Source organism: Nicotiana attenuata, unplaced genomic scaffold (genome assembly GCF_001879085.1).
Source record: "Nicotiana attenuata strain UT unplaced genomic scaffold, NIATTr2, whole genome shotgun sequence".
Lineage (NCBI taxonomy): Eukaryota > Viridiplantae > Streptophyta > Magnoliopsida > Solanales > Solanaceae > Nicotiana > Nicotiana attenuata.
Window position 1 is genome coordinate 192,947 of NW_017671151.1, and position 22,202 is coordinate 215,148.

At 37.2% G+C, this 22,202-nt stretch overlaps 1 protein-coding gene, 1 long non-coding RNA gene and 1 other non-coding gene across 3 annotated transcripts; all 3 read left to right on the plus strand.

The window, feature by feature from the left end:
• Positions 1-1,085: 1,085 nt before the first annotated feature.
• On the plus strand, positions 1,086-4,442 carry LOC109206274 (transcription elongation factor B polypeptide 1). Its single transcript, XM_019369086.1, has 4 exons — positions 1,086-1,273; positions 1,429-1,534; positions 3,872-3,951; positions 4,142-4,442. Exons 1-3 carry the CDS (start codon positions 1,162-1,164, stop codon positions 3,948-3,950), a joined length of 297 nt encoding a protein of 98 aa, XP_019224631.1. The 5' UTR covers positions 1,086-1,161; the 3' UTR covers position 3,951; positions 4,142-4,442.
• Positions 4,443-5,324: 882 nt separating this feature from the next.
• On the plus strand, positions 5,325-5,406 carry TRNAS-AGA. The gene has a single exon. It is a non-coding gene; the product is annotated as a tRNA-Ser (tRNA).
• Positions 5,407-17,855: 12,449 nt separating this feature from the next.
• On the plus strand, positions 17,856-21,409 carry LOC109206275. The gene is made up of 4 exons (XR_002064816.1): positions 17,856-18,253; positions 20,439-20,514; positions 20,602-20,670; positions 21,054-21,409. It is a non-coding gene; the product is annotated as an uncharacterized LOC109206275 (long non-coding RNA).
• Positions 21,410-22,202: the final 793 nt, after the last annotated feature.

The window sequence follows — 22,202 nt, forward strand, 5'->3', positions numbered from 1 at the left end:
AATCCACGTATTCAAGTCCTTAGATAAAGTTGAACGATCTTTTTAACTATCAATCAAAGGCTACTCCTGTGACTTTTTTGATAATAAACCAAGCAAGAGAACAAACTGAAGGAGAACTAATAGACTAATCTTTTGAATATTATTTTATTTCTTTAATCATTGAGTAATTATACATGATCAACATATATATTATCATCTTTAGCAACTTATACTTTTATTTTATTATTTAAACATAAATTTTACATAATTAGTAGTCATTGAGATAGAATACACGCGCATCGCGCGTACCTTGAGACTAGTATATATAAACAACAGAATACAATTTTACTACAACTTTACTACAATTTCATAAGTATAATGTATGTCATGTCTTCTTCTTCTTCGAGTTTTAATCTGAAATTCAGCCAAAATCAATTCTAATATTCACCAAAACACCATCAAAAGTGAGATATAAACTCCAAACAATATTCCCAATTGTTTACAACAACACCCAATCCAAACAAATAATACTATTTAAAAATCCAAATTCCAATTCAAAACTTTTTAATGGATGTCAATGACGGAATTGCTGCTCTCTTTTCCTTTGCTTTACATTACTGAAATTAGGGATTGAGAGATAGAGAGAGACATAGAGAGAATTCCCAATTGTTTGCAACAACACGCAATTCAAACAAATAATGTTTTTTGAAAATCCAAATTCGAATTCAAAGCTTCAAAGCTTTTATGACTGTCAATGGTGTAATTGTTGCTCTCTTTTCCTTTGCTCTATATTACTGAAATTAGGGATTGAGAGATAGAGAGACGTAGAGAGAGAGTGCAGCAGAGAGCATGAGGGAGAGATAATAAGGATGAGAAATAATTGATTCCTAATATAAAGGGATACTCATTTAATTCCTAAACTGTATATAATTGGTAAATTTGTATATAAGAGGTAATTAAATTGAAACTTGACTAGGGAGGGTAATATAGTTTCCAATAGTGTATATGTATTTAAAAATCCCTTTAATTTCCAACCCGATCCACTGAATTCCGGTTCGGATCTGTTAATGACCGAAACTTGCAACCCTTTATCATCTGCACACGAGTGTCAAATATTGTCTTTATGGTTTATTGTTTTCACAAGCAAATTGATCAATTGTCGGCATTAACCAATCGGCGAAGATGAAGAAAGAGGATACCGTGAAGCTAATAAGCGCCGAAGGCTTCGAATTCATAATCGATAAGAAGGCTGCAGTGGTCTCTCAGACCATACGTAACATGCTCACTTCTCCAGGTCTATCTCTTTTTAGTTTCAATTAGGGCTTTTATTTTGGCCCATTTCGATTTTCTCAAAATTCACAGTAATCGGAGCAAAAATATGATCTATTTGATGGCAATTGGCATGTGATTGTAATTTTATTTTTTTTATTTTTTTATTTTTGTGTATAGGGAGTTTTGCAGAGACAGAGCATGGGGAAGTGACTTTTCCGGAGATTAGCACCACCATTCTCGAAAAGATCTGCCAGTACTTCTACTGGTCCCTTCAATACGCAAGGTCATATCTTCATTTACTTTAAACTCGAGAAATTCTTCTGACATACTACTATGATTTGTCTTATGTCGATTTCTTTTTAGCAATAGAATTCAGGTTCACCTTTTAATTCATAGGGACTTATAACTACTCTGGGCATCATTTTTCATATGTAATTTGATGTATCATGTTTGAGCAATGAGTTTACCTGACAATAGCATAAAAAATCCGTGATATGATTTTCTGTATCCATGTTTCAAGATTTTCAGGTGTTTCTGTGTTTAGTAGTTTTTGGGCTTAAGAGAAGCTTTTTCATTATTATGTTGTTTCCATTTAAGATTCTTGATACCTTACGGAGGTTTAATTCTGGAGAAGCCCTCCCGGTTATATGAACTAGCTGTAAACTAGGCCATGCTCATGTACTTGTATTGGTCCATTTAAATCCCGTGTTTTTTGTGAGGCAATAAGGAGTCTTAAGTATGATCACTTTGATTATTGTACTGAATATTGATTATTGAAAATATAGCTCTATTTACATTTATACCAGGATGGTCTAAAGCACTTTTACGGAGGTCTACTCTTAAGATGAGGTTAGCCTCATATAGAGCATGATATAGATATTTGTCTCCACAAGGTTTCGTCGCGTGCTAACCTAGATTTTAGCTTTTTGGTCCTTAATGGCTGTCCTAAGTTTTCCTGGTTTCAGCTTTACGCCGTTTAAGGTTGGAAATACTAAGTTGCTGAAGTGTAGTCTTGAATTTCATTATTGATGAAATGAGGCCATAAGCGATATCTAGATGTTAGATATCATGGAAATGGGAGACTCACATTTTAGTAAGTAGGCTCGTAGGCTCAACGAAATGCATGAATGGGCTGTAGTCTAGTACCAAAAGAACAACGCAAACTCCTCCGACTTTCTACCTCTTCAACTTCTTCAGTTTTAGCAAGAAGGCTCAAAGGAATGAATGAGTAGGGCTGCAGTCTACAATGAATGAATAGGGTTGCAGCGTACTACCATAAGAACAATGCAAAATCCAGACTTCCCTGTGTAACTTCTTCATTTTCAGCAACTAGGCTTGAAATGAATGAGTAGTGCTGCAGTTACAACCAAAGAACAATGCGAATTCGGAAACTTGCTGCCTCTTCACCTTCTTGTTATGATGCTCTTACTGAAGGATGCAATTTTTTGGACTTTCTGGTGTTACAGTTTATTGTGGTACAACTACTAGCTCTAAATCAGTAAATCTTTAGTAGTTAAGATTAGTCTTCCTCGTACCTTTGAGGAGAGCGTTGGATTTTTATAAAGACGGTTACCATGTCAAAATTTAGTCTGAGATAATGCTTTATTGAATCGAGTTTTGCGTCATCTACGAGGTTGGGATAAGCATTTGTTTGGTCCATATGGTATGATAATTTGTTGTAAGATAGAGATTTTCACCGTGATGCTGCTTCGTGCTCAAGTAACACATTGTTTTTTGAAGTGTCTTGCTTGTTTTCTGTTTTTGATGCAACATCTCTATGAGTTAGTGAGCTAGCTACTAAAAGAGTTAAAAACAATAATAACAACAACCTAGTGTAATTTCACAAGTGGAGTCTGGGGAGGGTAGTGAGTACGCAGACCGTACGCCTACCCCGAGAGAGTAGGGAGGCTGTTTCCGAAAGACCCTCGGCTAAAAGAGTTAAAAAGGTCTTAATATTTACCATTTTGGATCACATATCTAGGAGCCCCAGACATGAGCTATTGGATGTTGGTTAGGGTGTTCAAACCGAAACGGAAAACCGCACCAAACCGAAAAATCAAACCAAACCGATTAAAAAACCCGACTAGGTTTGGTATTGAGTAAAAAATCCAAACCAAACCGACATATAAATATTTAATTTTTATATATATATATTTTTAAGACTTTATATTGAATTTTCTTTAAAAAATGTAGTAATATTTGGGATCCTATCATGTGTTAACCTTGAAAGCGTACATAACGAAAAATTATTGTTAGACGACTATGAAAATAACTATCATGTGTTACTAAAAAAAATTCTCTCATTAGAATATTTTAATAGATCATATGTTTACTAAACATATATTCACTTATCAAAACTATATCTATAACTTTAACAAAGTAAGATTAGAATAATATTCATGTAACCAAAAAAACCCGACAAAACCGAACCAATCCAAATCGATATAGTTGGTTTGGTTTGATTTTGATAAAAACCGAACTAACCCGGTCCATGTACACCCCTAGTGTTGGTATTTCGGATTTCCTATCCTTTTGATCTTATGAAGTAACTCCTTCCCCTTCTTTTATGCCGTAGATTTTGTTTGGTTGGACTAAGATGGAAATATTTTATTTTCTGCAGTGGCAAGGAAACAGAATTTCATATTGAACCCGAGATCACTTTGGAATTGATGATGGCTGCAAACTACTTGCACACCTGAGGTAAAATTCCTGTTCTTTTCATGTTTCCTTTTTTTTTTTGGTAATACTTTACAAGCCAAATATTCACATATGTGATCTATCGTCTTTATTTTCTGTCGTGCAAATGAATCTTTTCTAATATGCCACCCCCACCCCCACCCACCCACCCACCCACATAGTTTTGTTTTTAACTACTGTGATCTTTTGCCAGGAACGATATGACTTTGGGGCCCAAAGGTATAAAAGTTAGAACATATGCTGTTTCTAGCATAGCAATTACCATTGGAGCTTGTAGGATGTGGATACTTTTAGTTGTTGCTGAATTTGGCACTGTAACATTCGGTACATAAGCCGTTTCCATTTACTGGAGTATGTAATAGTATTTGACACACTGGGGCCTCTGTTCTATCTGTCCTATCGTTAACCCATTTTAACAGCACTTATCCCCATTTGTATGGTATACTCAACTTGCTTAGATGCTTGAAAGGTTATCTTAGATCCTCTGTTGGACGTCTCTAATAGAGTTAGTATCGGTGTCCTTGGAAGGAAAAGATTACAGAACGGTACCTGGGTGATAAATTAGCCTTAAAAAAGAAAGGAAGAAGGATGTTTTCCTAAAAGACTTGGATGGTGAAAATCATAGTAATGGAATCCTAATTGATTGAACAACCATGAGAGAAGATTGCGCTCTGAGCTCCATCTGGTATTGTTTTCCTTTTAAGCATTTCATGGTCCAAATTAATGCATATCTTATTACAGGCTAATGCATTTTATGCATACTTAGATAATTTGGTTTTGATGACGCACATTATTATCATCCCTCACACCTCAAACTTTCATTACATACTCGGATGCTAACATTTACAAATTTTAAGTTATAAAAGCGTTACCAGTTGTATAATCATTTTAAAGAGAGTTGGCTCAAGCATATCTTTTTGAGGATTATGATCCCCAAAATAAAACTTATCTACAAGTTTGAAAAGTTTACATTTCTCCTTTTCTATTGTTTGATATGTGCTAGAGGGCGTCAAGAATTCGATGCGCCAGCACACGCACAACCCCAAACCCGAAAGTCAAGAAAATAAGGACCTACTATTAGGACGGTGCTCCTTGATGAAATAAAATATGTCAACAAGTCTTTACAATACATTTTTCTTATTTTCTTTTGTTGTCTATGTACTAGAATATGTCCAATAGGTCAGATAAAAAATTTGACGCCCACACATCTCCGTAGTGCGGCGAATTATGGAATGGGATGGCTATTCTAACTTCTGGGTGCGTCCCAGAAATAAGGCCTCAAACTCTATGGTATTGCCTCCATGTCATTTATGAAATGTGGCCTTGTGGATGGTACAAAAGTTATTTAAAATTAGTAGAGGAAAAACGCATATCTAGTGGACGTGCCGGAGTGGTTATCGGGCATGACTAGAAATCATGTGGGCTCTGCCCGCGCAGGTTCGAATCCTGCCGTCCACGTATTTTGGAAATCGGTATAATTGTACATTTTGTTTTCAATTCTTGTACATGTGGAAATCGGTATAATTGTACATTTTGTTTTCAATTCTTGTACGTGTGGAAATCGGTATAATTGTACATTTTGTTTTCAATTCTTGTACGTGTGGAAATCGGTATAATTGTACATTTTGTTTTCAATTCTTGTACGTGTGGAAATCGGTTTCCAGTACTAGTATTTCATTGTCGCATATTCATTCATCTCCTTTTGATAGTAATCAATTGAAACTCCTGTGAAAAGTCACTCCATATTTATGCTGTCAAAGCATTCTCTATAGGTAAGTTTGCCCAATGAGTCAAATGAAATTAAATATGTCAACGCTTCCTTTTCTTTTTCCCGTTCAATTATCATATCGATTATCTGCTTGAATCCGGTATCAACAGATATAGGAATCCATCTCTTTTAATTTCTAATTCAAAAAGTAAAATTGGGCATTCGAGTTAGAGCATTATTATTCAAATGAAAAAGCACTAACAAGAGAAAAGGTAAACGGAAGAGATAAAGAGGGAGCAGTTTATCAGACTCCCAAAAGTCATATTTTAAGCATGCAAATTCGATATTCATCTTGTGCGAAAAGATTGGTAGAGTTCGGAGGTGAATGATGAATGCACCTAAAAGTTCTTTTTTATGAGATATTTGTTTGAGCAAATAAATGCTAAAAAAATTAATGATGAGTTAAAGGGTGAATCTCAGTTGAACTTAATAAATTCCAGATCAAATAGAATTTTACTTATATAACGGGTAGAGTACAAGAACATTAAATAGCGAATTTAATATGGTATGATTGACAATAAATATGATAGCATATACGTGAAATAACGGCATATAATGATAAGAAATGTAATGGAAAAGGATTTACCACCCAATTATTATATGACTGAGATGTTCCTTTTCTCTGATGGCAGCGTAGAAAAGTTAGAAGTCAAGGTGGATATGGAATCTTGAGATTTATGGATAAAGGTTGAACCACATGTGTTTGAATAGATCAGTGAATAAGACAACTTTTATATATTCTTCTCTCAATCTTTACAATATGTTCTAATCCCAAAAAGGCAGATCCCCCCTTTTGTTCCCTATCTCTTCCTATTTATAAGGGATATTCCCTCAAAATCCTAAAAAGTACAACCTAAAGAATATCTAAAGGAATATTCTTTATGTCCACTTCTAAACCTATATTTCCGTTACTTTCTTATCTCAAATGTCCGCTTCTGGCATCAGCCTTTACGAGAACGACCTTCGGTCGTCTTATCGTGCTCAACCTCGTCCTGTGCCTTGCTCATCCGTTATCGTAGTCTCCAAATTCGGACCTATACAGTGAGTCCCTCCGCTTGTCGGGGTCGTAGCCCCGTACGTCCTCGATAAGCGGACCATATATCTTCGTCTCGGGAGAATTTGGCCATTGAATCAAACCGAGTCGATCAAGATTGAGAGAATGACACAACCAGTGGAGTCATGATTGACGTAGTTACCAAGGGGTGATGTCACAGCCACGCGCGTCATCATTACGCATCTTCCCGAGACAGCGTCTGCGCGCCTGTTGCTTTGGTTTTAGCGCAATTGACGATCCTCCGCTTCGATTCTCGCACCATTTAGCCCTATAAATAGATGAGGGTTTTGTTTTTTCAAAAGTTTCCACCATTCCCCTCCTTGCATGATCACTATTTTCCTCTGATCTTCTTTACTAGTTTCTGTTATTAACTTTGTCTTCACGATTCCGTTTATTTCCTTCTTAACCAGTCATCACCTCTTTCTTTGGGTTTAGAAACACATCTTCCATTGTCGAGATGTCACATACCCTTCGCATTCATGACGAAGTTTCCGACGCCACTCCGTTGTCGGTGGCTCCTCCTTCCGGTGGTGAGGATCTCGTGGCTGAGGAGGATGAGAGTTTTCCTACCGTAGAGGTAGTTCCCAGAAACCCCCTGTCTAGGAATGATTTCCACAAGGAACCTGATCCTTCTCATATTCTAGTGATCTCTTAGACCGGGCCGTCTCATATAGGTGAACTTCGGTCTACATATCATATCCCCTCTTACGTCGAGATGGTCCCAGCCGGTGGTGACATCGTGGAGGTCCATAGACCTGGGTACTGTGCTTTTTACGTTTACCCTTTCTTGATAGGTTATACTCCCCCTCTCCTTCCGCTTGCAGAGGAATTTTGTCGATTCTACAGCGTCTGCCCGGCACAACTGTTTCCGTATTAGTATAAAGCTTTCCTGATGCTGACAAAGTATGCGGAGTTGGCTGGTTGCGAGGTCGACATCCGCCACCTATTGCACTTGTTTTCACCAAGTTTCTACAGAGGCACCATGATACACCTACGGCATCGCAGGACCAGCTGTCTCCGTATTAGTATAAAGCTTTCCTGATGCTGACAAAGTATGCGGAGTTGGCTGGTTGCGAGGTCGACATCCGCCACCTATTGCACTTGTTTTCACCAAGTTTCTACAGAGGCACCATGATACACCTACGGCATCGCAGGACCAGGGGGTTGATAGTAGGAATGGATGATAGGACGAACCAGAAGTTTTGGCACAAGTACTTCTTTATCAAAACTGAGCACTTGGTGTCGGATCCTGCTGGATTCCCCGAGCAGTGGAATCACAATCGTAGGTGTTGATGGCATACGCTTGTTACCTTCTTTCGTCCCTTTAGATTCTTGATCATTTGTGATTTCTTTGTGTTGTTTTTTTTAGCTGAGAGGCGTGCACCCTTTCCCATCATCGGCATTGACGAGTGGGTGGCCCGAGTGTTACCTCACATGGCGGGCATCCGAGATTAGGCGGTTTTATACAAATGCTTTGGACCGAAGGTTCCGCCTAGTAAGTGTTTACTTTTGTTTCAGCTTTGTTGCTTGCTGCTTTTTATTGACACGACTTTGTGGTGACAGGTCGACGACCTTCCAAAAAGAAGGCTCCGGTGCCGGCATTTCTCCAGGCCATTGCATCGGCAGGGATGCAATTTACTTTGGCTGAGTCTGCTCGTGGAGGTCGTACTCAAACTTTGTTAATTAGGGACCCCTCTCCTCGGGATACTATTGCACGGGATGAGATCTCTTCCTGGCCCATCTACCACCTTGTAGACGAGTCTTCTAACGGAGAGGAGTCACTATCGAGAAAAAGGAGAAGAATGAAACTCGAAAAGACTATCGCCGCTAGCGTTGGAAAGAAAAACGTTGTTGCCTTGAGAGCTGCGTCCTCACCTATGCCGGACGCAGGGACCGTTTTTATGGGGGATGCTATTAAGGCGGGGAGGTCCCCTGTGGCCGAGGAGGCATGCCATATCGGGGAGCCTGCACGGGCCGCTGAGGGTGGCGCGTCCTTGGCGGCCGGGGGAGATGGAGCGGCGCTCGCAGAGGACGACGGTTCAGGCTCGGACATCGATTCCTGTAAAGGGGACAACGGGAGGTGGGAGTCCGTATAAATCATCCCAATCCCCTCCCGGTAATACAACATTATGATTCTTTAATTATATCTTGACTTGCCTCAATTCTCTGATCGATCATGTTCCAATTGTGATTCTTGATTATGTTTTTAGTTTCAAAAATTTGGTAGTCTGACAATCAAAATTAATAGTGTACTACTTTTCTTATTTATTTTTTTGTCTTTTTTTATTTCGATTGTATGACATCTTTTTTTTTTGATAACTTCTTTGAATCTCTCGTTTTCTCCATCTCGTATATTTCAATATGTTCCTCAAAATGTCTCTCTTTTGTGTCTTGTGAAATTATTGATAGTTAGACATTGCGTTGTGCATTTGCGTCTATATATTGGGTTCCTTTAGACCGTTCAACCCTTATTTTTAAATAATGAGCGTATGTGAGTGTATAAATATTTATACAAGACAATCTTGGAGGATATTCTTTCCTTTTTTTTGTCAGCAATAATTTTTTTGGTGGTTTGCCCAGGCCATTTTCTCGCTACTTTGTGCTCGTCGAGTGGGCGTTTCTTTACATTATTGCCTCCAAACCACTCCGTGGTGCTTCTTCACTTAGAATATTTCCTGCGAAATAAAAGAACACCATTTAGAGCATTTTGTTGGTAATTTGACTATAAAACAACAATAAAGCATGGTAATATTAAGGTGCAAATATCATCTATATAGCCTAATATCAACACCCCACACTTAAATCATTGCTAGTCCTCGAGCAATACGCCACATTCTAACAATGATCCTTCCCTAAGCTTTTCCCTTAACGCATCACACCTTGAACAATTTACCAACGTTGCACCTAGTAGTGAACAACCTTTGCCTCAACAAACGAGTCTCTCGTACCACGCAACATTCGCACTCACTCAAACTACTCTATACAAGAGTCAAGACTTACCTTTCTTTTGTGAATCACATGCCCTCACATCACACAAGAGAGTAGTCCCACGTATGATAATATTTAGAACAACCAGGAATTTAGATAGACAAAATTCGCTCACTCTCAAAAAGAACATTCACATGCCACAAAGATGCACCATAAGCTTGCCCGTAGTGTACTACTCTACTAATCGAGCCCAGTCAGTTTAAGATCAATAGGACTTCACTTGGTTGTAATGTAGGCTAAGGGACGGGTAGGATATATTTGGATATAGTGACTGACCTCCCTAAGCACTTTTAATATAATTACATAAACCTTTAAAACCATACTTATGCCAACCAAACATTCCGCCACTTTTTTATTTAAAACATCCCTATCCATTAGGTGCAATTATAACAAACCACCATTTATCGATTAATACATTGGCTCATCTCCTTTTTTTTTCTTTTTTTCTGTGGTTCTTATTCTTTTACTCTTCAAAAACTCTGCACCTTTTCTCTATTTCAATGGTTCCACTCAAAAACCAAACCACCACCCCCACACTTTTGCTTTTGCGTAATTTCAATACTATTCAAGTGCTTAAGGGAGGTAAAAGGGTTCAAACAGCAGGCTATTCAAACAATTGGGTAAGGTTCGTAATGTGGTTGCCAAAGAAACAGGCTTATAGGCTCAACGGGGTTAGCTAAGATGTATTACATTCAGGTGGGTTTACGTTATATGTCTGGCTTACAAAGAAATGCCTACATCACTTCTAAAACTGAATGAAACTACTATTTCGCTTTGTAAACACACATGGCACGTTCTAGGCATCAAATGTGAATCATGGAATACAGTCGGCAGGCTGGGTGATGAATCATACCTAAACTTCGAGACGTCCCCTTCGTCGCCTCATTAAAAACCTCCCCGAGAAAACCCAATTGGGATAAAACCCGAGTGAGGAAAAAAGAGTACGACTTAAGGGGCGTCCCTTTTCAGAAGTTGAAGTATTTGAGGTGGGAGACATTCCAATTGTTTTGTAGTAGTTTTCCTTCCATTGTTTCTAGTTAGAATGCTCTTTTCCTTGCTACTGCCGTGATCTTGTATGGCCCGTCCCAATTGGTTCCCAGTTTGCCTTCTTTCGGGTCTTTACTTGCTAGCGTCTTGGCCTTGAGGACATAGTCTCCGACTTTGAGCGGCCGTATTTTGGCTTTTTTGTTGTAGTACTTCTCTGCTTGTTGTTTTTGAGCTACCATTCTTATGTAAGCCATGTCTCTTCGTTCTTCTGCCTCGTCGAGGTCTTGTTTCCTGTTCTCGTCGTTGTTTGGTCCGCTTTCATTGGAGTATCTCAAGCTAGGCTCTCCGACCTCGACAGGTATCATGGCATCAGTTCTGTAGACTAGTGAATATGGCATTTCGCTTGTGCTCATTTTTGGCGTGGTGCGGTAGGCCCATAGAACTTCTGGTAGCAATTCTGGCCATAACCCTTTGGCATCCTCGAGCTTTTTCTTTAAGATGTTCAATATTGTTTTGTTAGAGGATTCGGCCTGACCGTTACCGACGGGATGAGATGGCGTGGAGAGTATTCGCTTGATGTGCCATTTTTTGAAGAACTCGGTGATCTTTTTCCCGGTGAATTGGGGCCCATTATCACAGCTGATTTCTTTAGGAATGCCAAAACGGCATATGATGTTTCTCTATATGAATGTGATGACTTCCTGTTCGCGTATTTGGGGGAATGCACCTGCTTCCACCCATTTGGAAAAGTAGTCAGTTAAAACCAAAAGGAAACGTGTCTTACCTCACCCCGCTAGGAGGGGTCCGACGATGTCCATTCCCCATTTGATGAACGGCCATGGCTAAGTGACGGAGTGGAGATGTTCGCCCTCTTGATGTATCATATGTGCATACTTTTGGCATTGCTCACATCTCTTGACGTAATCTACGATTTCTTTTTCATAGTGGGCTAGTAATATCCTGCCCGAATGAGGCTTCTGACGAGGGCTCGGTTGCCTGTATGGGAACCACAGTGACCCTCGTGTACTTCTTCGAGCACGTGCCTTGTTTGACTCGGCCCCAAGCATTTCGCCAGGGGCCCTCCAAATGTTCTCTTGTACAGGTCTTGATTTATGATGTTGTACCTGGCCGCTTGCATTCGAAGCTTTTTGGCTTCCTTTTTGTCTTGCGGGAGTGCTCCCTCCTGTAAATATGTCACAATGCGATTGCACCAGTCCCAAGTCAAATTTATAGAGTGTACCTCAAGTTATTCTATTGATGAGTGGAGGAGGGTGACCACGTCTTCTTTGGTGATATTTTGGTGGATGCCGCTACTTTGGCGAGGCCATCTGCCTCAATGTTTTGTGCTCGAGGTATCTGGTCGAGTCGACATTCATCGAATTTCGGCAGTAGTTTATGAATTTTTGCCTGGTACTTTTATAACCTCTGCCCTTTGATTTGGAAAGTCCTTGTGACTTGGTTGACCATGAGCTGTGAGTCGCACCGTAGGACGACTCGTCATGCACCGTATTTGAGAGCTAGCTTTAATCCTGCAATTACGGCCTCATACTTGGCCTCAATGTTAGTCATATAGGGGCACCGTATGGATTGGCGGATAATTTTGCATGTTGGGACTTCGAGTACGAGTCCCAGTCCAGATCCTGACGCGTTGGATGCGCCGTCGGCGTAAAGGACCCAGAGGTCGGGTTGCCCAGGGGAAGTACGAGAAGCTTTCTGCTCAACCTCGGGTATTATTTTGGCACTGAAATCGGCGACGAAGTCGGCGAGTACCTGTGATTTTATCGCTGTTCGCGGCTGATACGTTATATCGTGCTCGCTTAGTTCTATGGCCTACTTGGCCAGTCTTCCCGACAGTTCGAGTTTATGTAAGATGCTCCGCAGGGGGAAGGTCGTTATTATTGATATGGGATGGCACTGAAAGTAGGGTCTAAGCTTTCTTGAAGCTATAACCAGTGCTAAAGCTAATTTTTCGAGGTGGGGGTACCTCGTTTCAGCGTCGATCAGGGTTTTGCTAATATAATAAATTGGAGACTGCGTACCTTTGTTTTTGCGGACCAACACTGCGTTTACCGCGACTTCTGAGACGGCCAGGTAGATTAGGAGGCGCTCGCCAGGTTCTGCTTTGGCGAGCAGTGGAGTCGAGGACAAGTATGCCTTTAGTTCCCTCAAGGCCTCGATGCATTCTGAATTCCACTGGAGCCCGTTGTCTTTTTTCAGCACGTTGAAGAATTTATGGCACTTGTCGAATGACCGTGAGATGAATCTTGATAGGGCGGCTATACGACCAGTCAGTTTTTGCACCTGTTTCTTGCTGGTCAATACTTCAGGTATCCCTTCAATGGCTTTGATCTGGTCTGGATTGACTTCGATGCCTCTTTGTGATACCAAGAAACCGAGAAATTTGCCCGAGGTTATGCCGAAGGCGCATTGTTCGGGGTTTAGTTTCATGTGGTACCGCCTTAATATACCGAAGGCCTCTTTAAGGTGGTCGATATGATCTTCTTTCCTTTTTGACTTGACCAGCATGTCGTCGATGTAGACTTCCATTGTCTTGCCGAGTTGGTCTTTGAACATCTTGGTGACCAACCTTTGGTATGTTGCTCCTACATTCTTTAACCCGAATGGCATGACTCTGTAACAGTACGTTCCCTGATGGGTGATGAAAGTAATTTTCTCCTGATCCTCCTCCTCCTTGAGGATTTGGTTAGTTTTTCCTGCCATCGTTAGTTTGTGCAAACGAAGAAAAGATGGCTGTCTTTTTTATGATCTAGAAGGAACTATAATTTCAACTAAAATCTCCCCACAGTCGGCACCAAATTGTTTGAGCAAATACATGCTAAACCAATTAATGATGAGTTAAAGGGTGAATCTCAGTTGAACTTAATAAATTCCAGATCAAATAGAATTTTATACTTATGTAACGGGTAGAGTACAAGAACATTAAATAGCGAATTTAATATGCTATGATTAACAATAAATATGATAGCATATACGTGAAATAACGACAGATAATGACAAGAAATGTAATGAAAAAGGATCTACCACCCAATTATTATATGATTGAGATGTTCCTTTTCTCTGATGGCAGCGTAGAAAAGTTAGAAATCAAGGTGAATATGGAATCTTGAGATTTATGGATAAAGGTTGAACCACATGTGTTTGAATAGATCAGTGAATAAGACAACTTTTATATATTCTTCTCTCAATCTTTACAATATGTTCTAATCCCAAAAAGGCAGATCCCCCTTTTGTTTCATCTCTTCCTGTTTATAAGGGATATTCCTCAAAAACTCTAAAAGGTATAACCTAAAGAATATCAAAAGGAATATTCTTTATGTCCACTTCTGAACCTATAATTTCGTTACTTTCTTATCTCAGCTGCCCGCTTCTGGCATCAGCCTTTACGAAAACGACCTTCGGTCGTCTTATCGTGCTCGACCCCGTCCTGTGCCTTGCTCATCCGTTACCGTGGTCGCCAAATTCGGACCTATACAATATTATTTCTCACCATAGAAAGAAAAAAGACGATTGAAGCGAATATAATTTCATGCCCAATTAATGACATTATAGTATTAAATGTTAAAAAAATATAAAATCAGTTTTCAATTTTATATAACTTGAGAATTATGGTCAATAAGAATTCAGATAGCTGATCACAACTTATTTAGACTACCGATCTCAACTTGTTTGGATTTGAGACTTGGCTTGTTTTGTTTGTTAGTTTATCTTCCACATGATTTATAAAAAGTAGATATAGCAATTGTTTGGATAAGTTTTTCGAGATTTCTTTGAAGGTGCGGATGGGGTCGAGGAGAAGGTCTTTTTGTTAAGTTGTGTTGATTCAATGATTGACGGTCCCATACATTTTGATAGAAAATTCTGACCCAACTTGAAAAATGATATTTCAAGATAGAGAATGTGACCTAGTTCTGATTTAATGAGACGTGTGAAAACTATGAGAGATCATAGTTCAGATTTTATTGGAGACAAATTTTTTTAATTGTGTAAATTTTGAAGAACATAATTAATTTATCTTGTAGTAGTGAAAGATAATAAGTAATCATTAACAGTAGTTGTATGCTATTGTGTTATTTGAAAAAGAAGAAATAAGGAGAAAGAGAAAAGATATAGGAGCAGAGCATATCCAATCAACGAGTTTTCTAGTGGAGAAAACAAGCATCACATCAGCCATTAATCAATCTTATCTTTTTATCTTGTTGTCTAAAATAAAGGAATTATAGCCTGTTTGGTCAAGCTTCTAAAATTAGCTTATTTTGAGAAGTACTTTTTTCAAAAGTATTTTTCAAAAAAGTACTTTTGGTGAGAAGCAGTTTGTGTTTGACTAATTGATTTGAAAAACACTTTTGAGGAGTAATTAGTGTTTGGCCAAACTTTTGAAAACTGCTTCTAGGTGTATTTTTCTCAAAAGTGCTTCTCAGAAAGTGTTTTTGGAAAGAAAGCTACTTTTTTCTGCTTCTCAAAAACTGCTTCTGCTTCTCTTCAAAAGTACTTTTTTCCCATCTAAAAGCTTGGCCAAACATCTCAAATTTTAACCAAAAGTACTTTTGGCAAAAAAAAAAAAAGAAGACATTTAGTATAAAAAAACTTAAGGTCGAACAAGANTTTTTTTATATTCTTTTTCTCTTCATAATCTAATTTCATTTACTGTTTTTACTATTTTTTATTATTCTTTTTTTTATATTATTACTAAATAAAAATTAAATTGTGTACCAATTAAATGTAGCTAATACAACCAAATAAATATTAACTAACATATGATACCAGTATAGTATATAACTATACCAACAGGGTATACAATTGTACGCAAAGAGTTAAAAAAAATTTAATTCAATTATTAAACTAAAATAATATCAGTTATCAATAAAAAATTTAAAAATTTCTAAAAGGATCTAATTGTAAGAGTATACCGTTACATTATATAGCATACTATAATTTTTTTTTTTTTGCATTTTCAATTTGCCCCTCACGCTTGGTAAAAGCTTAAAACAAATTAAAAGGGAAAAGGCAAGTGAATTTATGGGTAATAAGTATACTATTATAGTATATTGTATACTATTACAACATATTGTTACAGTATCTTGCATATTATTATAGTATACCATAACAATATATTGTATACTATAATAGTATATTGTTGCAGTATAACTATATACTCCTATAGTATATTAGTATACTGTAGCGGTATACTGTTTTGTAAACTATAATAATGTACTGTTGCAGTATAGCTATATACTCCTACAACATATTGTATACCGTAGCGGTATACTGTAGCTGTGTTATTCTTCGATTTTCAAGTGAAAATTTCGATCTCAATCACCTCAAATCAGCTCCAAATGCTATCAAATTTCAGTATGAACTTCCAGAAGGTACTATAAGCAATATTTAACAGCACCCACTTTGAATCAAACAAGAAATCTTCAAAAATAAAATTGAGCTTCAAGCCCAACAATGGTGGATAATGGAAAGATTCTCAAAGGATGATATTAGCATGGGACCAGAGACGTAAATGACCAGAGACTTCTGTAAATGCCATACCCACAAATATTATTATTGCCACACAAAACTAAGGATATTCTTTTAGAGTTTGAATCTCTATTTCACCACTTGAGGGTCTCTTTCAAGATTTCTTGTTTGCGGGAACTATTTCATTAAAGTTCGTACTCAACAACTAAAGCCCTTAAATATTTAATTGCATGCCAGAAAAAAATTATGAGGTTGTTGGACAAGATAATAAAGAAAAGAAGAAAATCCAAAGAAAAGTTTGATAATTTTCTAGCTCAGCTTTTGTTTGCAGGTTGCGGCTGGAAAATTAGCGGGTAATTAATTTGGGCCCCTTGGGTAGGAATAGTAAAGAGTTTGGACATGTGCATTAAAGAGTAAATAATTTGGATTTAATGGGTATAAAGTGAGATTTTCTCTTTAGTTTATTAATTAAAATAAATTTTGACCTTTCAGATTCAATTTAACAGTGTAATAACAAGAAATGACCCAAAATTTGTTAGTGTGTGAACAACTATGGGCCGGAAAGATTTATCCGGCAAACTTTCATATTTTTCGGTGACCTTCAACAAACAAAACCCAACTAGATCTCAACCCCCTTATCACCACCCTATGGCATTTTTGGACTCAACATATTAATTCATTCAAGATGAAATTAAAGCCTATAAACCCGTTGATAATGGAGGTTTTAGTGGTTGGTATGGAATTAAAAAAAACATGTGAATGAAAAAGAAAAATGTAAAAAGAGTAGTGAAAAGTTAGTTTATTGCATTTTTGGCATGGCGTTGACCTGACGCTGACATGACATACGCAAGCGGAGCACCTCACTCCATGAAATTGGTATTATGCTTCACAAAGTGATATTAAATTCACCTTGTATAAGGGCATCTCCAACCTTTACCCTTTTTGGTCCCCAAAATGGAGATTTCCCCATTTTGGGGACAATTTACTCCAACCATTCCCCCATTTTTTCCCCCAAACTTTTTTATATTCTTCTCTCTCTTCTATATTATATTATTATCTTTCATTTCAATTTTATTTTTTAATTTCAATTAAACAAATTCCATCTTTTATTTTTATTAATTTGTAATTTTCATAATTAAAACAATTTCATAAAATTTTAAATAATATAATTTGTAAGCAATTATTATAGATTAACTAATAATTCAAATAAAAGTGAAATCATTGCGATATAAGATTAATTTCCATAATGTATTTTCAATCTTCACTTTTCAATTTTAGAAACATCTAATATTTTATATTTGCAATCATTCATTTTTTGAGATAATTGTATATTTTTTGTACAATTATAACTTATAATAAAATTAACTTATAATTTTACATAAAAATAATAAATGCACGAAAATTAATTTATCAAAATGATACACCAAAGTTAAGATATAATATTAATATTATAAAAACATTACATAAATATAATTAAGTATATATAAAGAGATAAATTAAAAGATTAAATAATAAAATAATAATAAAAAAGTGATGAATAATAATGGGGGAGATGAATAGTGTATCCTATATTTGGGAACAAAAATGAAGGAGGATTGAAGTTAAATTATCCCAAAAATTACTCCCATTACGAGAATGGGGGCAAGGTTGGAGATGGCCTCGGAGCGCCAAAACACGGGCGGCCCAAACATGTGAAGAAATGTAGGGCGAGAGATTTGTGTATAGTGACTTCAAAAGTCAGTAGTTATCTAGTCCCACTTCTCTGACTGCGATCTTCACGTGGCCTGTTCTATCTAATTACATATTGTTAATTCTTCTGACACAATTATTTCCTTTCTCAGAGAGAAAATCCTGGTTTCGTACTTTACCTTTCTCTTCTCTGCTTTTCTTGTGTGCCAATGGAAAGTAGTAAGAAGCAAGTGGGTTCATCATTTTCTGTTGATATTTTTGATTCCACCAAAGAATCTACTCAGCCATCCAATTCCACCGGAATTTTCTCTTCACTTTTTCTACCACCATCTAAGGTATTTTATTTCTCTTTTTTTTTTGTGATTAATCTTTCTTGAGGCTAACTATGGTGTTATTTGACTGGATATGGAGTTTTAGAATATTAGATTTCACTTGTTATTAAAGTTTGAAGTTGAATAATTTAATGAATTAGGAGTGATGAAGAAGTAGAATAGTGTCAAGAATTTTGGAACACCCTAAAATGGCAAAGGGTGTCATATAAACTAGGATGGAGCCAGTACTTAATAATTTAGTGTGTGATTATATTGGAATTTATTGCAAGTTCTTGCAGTGTATCAAAGTGAAAATTAAACTGAAAATGAGATGCTGTAAATAGGGGAAAATAATGGTTTGTACAGACAAACCCAGAAAGTAGGAAAAGAAGTGGATGGAAGAGAATTAGAAAATTTGTTACCTTTTCTTTCTTGAGAGGATTTGAATAGAAAAATTGAATGGACTTTATATAGTTGAATTTATATCCAGAATTTGACATTCCATCAAAATATGTTACCTTCTTTCTTGAGAGGATCTAAAATATGTTATTTGTGGCATCCAAGAGTTGGTGATAAAAACCATGGGACACACCATGTTTCAAATTTCAGTAGAGGCAAAAAGGTTAAGTGTTATTGTCCCATTTGCTTAAGTCTTGGTGGGCAAAGTTACTCAGTGCTTATATTGGTGGAAGATAATAGCTACTTTATAGAGTTGAGGTGCATGCAAAGCTAGCCTTGGGCACTGCTGTTATAAAGAAAGTATTGTTTGTGTTCGATACAACATGTTGTTAGGGGATTGCTATTTTGAATATTGCAAATTTACAATCAAAATTTGAAATAACATTGCATTGTTCTCTTTCCGTGTTCTCTTTTTTCCTTTAATGATTGCAAAGCTACAATTGAATTTTGTAATAGTATTATGTTCTCACTTGATCTTTTTGGTTCCACCAATGAATCCTTTTGACCCTATATTATATGATGTTATTTCGCAGAAATCCGAGTCTAGAATATCAGATCTGATTCATAGTAAAAGTTTAAATTTGAATAGTTTAATGAATTAGAAGTGATATAGAAATAGAATGGTTCAAGAATTTTAAGATATCCTAAAATGTTAAAGGACGTCATATAACTGCGACGGAGAGAATGCTTCAATTTCAAAATATTGTTTATGTGTCTGATTAGATTGGATGATGAAGAGCATGAAAGTGAGAGTGGGTTGATATGTTTGCAAGTTTTTGCAGTGTGTCAAATTGATATTAGCCTGGAAATAAGATGCAGTAAATGCATTTTGGCTATTGAAGTAGTTTATGAAGGACCTGGAGCGGAAAAATATCAATTGTTTAGAGACATAACTAGAAAGGAGGAATAGAAGAAGGTGGAAGAGGATCAAAAATTTCTTACCTTTTCTTTGTTGAGAGGGTTTGACAAGCAAAACAGAATCGACTTTATCATGACTTCCTAACCAAAAATTGACATTCCATAAACTCATATGGAACCCCAGAAAATATGTTTTGTAATTTCTATGATCCTATCATGTCAACTCTTTGTAAAGATTTGTAATTATATACGAGCTTCAGATGAAAACTTACTTCTTGGTGGTCACTAGCAAATTTTGGTAGTCTGAATCTAGGTAACAGTTAAAAGAGTTGTATGGCCTCCTCTTTATGTACTCTCAAGATAGCACATTAGTGGTCGTTTAATGCATCCTATGTCTGCTACTTCTATTTTTACTACTATTACTTTCTCTTCTAAAATATGCTGTTCGTACACGTAGTTATGGGATTGTGACTGATCATTGCAAATTTACTACTCCCTCTGTTCCAGTTTATGTGAACCTATTTCCTTTTTGGTCCGTTCCAAAAAGAATGACCCCTTTCTAAATTTGGTAAGAATTTAGCTTAAACTTACAATTCTACCTTTAATGAGAAGCTTTTATAACCACACAAATACTCAGGGCCCCTTTTTGACTTGTTTAGGACCACAAATTTCAAAAGTCTTCATTTTTCCTTAAACTCCGTGCCCAGTCAAACAGGTTCACATAAATTGGAACGGAGGGAGTATCGGATTTTGAAATAGCCTGATCTCTTTTTTCCATGAAAATTAAATAAGAACTTGTGTGAGTTCTTTTTCTTGAAAGCTCATCTTCATAACTTAAAAATTGCAGTGCGATGGTGCTAACTCCTTGTGATGTATTTTGTAAATAATTCAGTACAAGAAGGAAGGAGGAGAATATGATTCTGGTGGAAACGACCAATATAGTGCTTCTAGAGGGAATTGGTGGGAAGGTATGCATGTTGTTAGAGTAAATAATATTGCAATGGTTGCAAGTTATCATAAATGGAAGCTAAGTTTCTGCAAATACTTGTATTCAGGGTCACTTTATTACTAGAACCTGACCGCGGAGCCCCAAAGACATGTGAATTCCCATATATTTAGTAGTGGTAAGTCAGCGAGGACTTTGAACTCTATTCCGTGGATCACATGTGCATCTCTGATGTTGGAACCTTTTATCTTGAAATTTTAATGCATCTCTTTCTTTTTATAATGGTTGTCTACTTCCATATTGCTTATTCATCACTAAAAATCTGTGAATAGATTCACGCTGAGACTTGTTCATTTGTTTTTTCACGGGAGATTGGAAAAGAAAGGGACGTGTTCTTTCCTAAATATGTCTTGTTTATCTAGGATAGTGTGCAAGTGTATGATGATGCTGTTTACAGTACACATTTTATGTTCGTATTTTTGCCACTTCCTGTAACATTGTGATGCTAGTTTTCTGAGTACGAACTGATTTTTATTTCCTATTTTCTTTGTCAATTTGCAGGAGTTCGTGAAGTCTTGAGAGCAGGTTGATTTAGTCTCGTTGAAGACGACTAGTACGGCCATGTGTTGACAGATTCCAAGTTTTTATTGTGGGTTCTCTTGATGGTTATTTGAACCCTATATGACATGGAGCTTTTTACTCTTTTCGGCTCAGTGCCTTACAAAGCAGGGATTTTGACAACTGGTTTAACATCTTTTTACTCATTTAACACTTCCTATGTAATCGAGTGATGTAAATTTCTGAATAAGTTCTTGGCATGGAACTAGTACTTTGAAAATATATTGTGGAATGAACTCGCGTTGCCCTCTCTGAAGATTAGTATGAGCTAAATTGACAAGAACTTTCTTGTGTTTCAACCCTTTATGCCTCACTGCCACTGGCAAAATGAACTGTGCCCCAAGGGAGAACTGACCATATCTCCTGGTTAATTTCCGTTACTTAAGAGAGTTGAGATGCAAAGTAAACAGCCTTTCATATGCCGCTGCCATTTTGGTGGCAGTAAATAGCTTTACACCCCTCTCCCTAGCACAAGTTGATCCACCTTTGTGTCGCAGAGTTTTCTTTCGGTCCTTCATATAAAGCTGTCTTAAGCTCGATAAATAGCGCTAGGTGATTTTGTCCATTCCCGGCGACCAGGTCTACCACACCACACTATCTGTTGTACAGCTTCAAACGTTAGAGGATCAACCAACCTCCAAACTGATCCGCAGATCAACGATCTTTGATTCTCGGATGCCAACTTTGACCTAAAACCGTTGCTCAGGCTCAAGTATCTGCTCTAACACCATTTAGGACGGCATGAATATGTTCTTCTGGTATCATGTAGACCCTCAGATCCCAGTACTTCCTCAACATGATCACTTGTGGGAACATAGTGAGCATAATTTTGGAATAACTTTACCTCTAAACCATCTTCAGCATTATTCGGTAAACCCATATGATTTTAGTTCTTCAGGATTCCTCAAGAGTTCCTCCTGTACAGTGTTGGAATATATGGATCATAGGAAATTCCATGCCAACTAACAAGATTTCCATCGATAATATTAAAAGATATTACCCAAATCAGGAACTCAACTTTGTACATCTTAGTCAGAAAATATAGGTAACTCCACATGGAAATTCGAGTTAAATAGGGATTCTGAGGAGGGC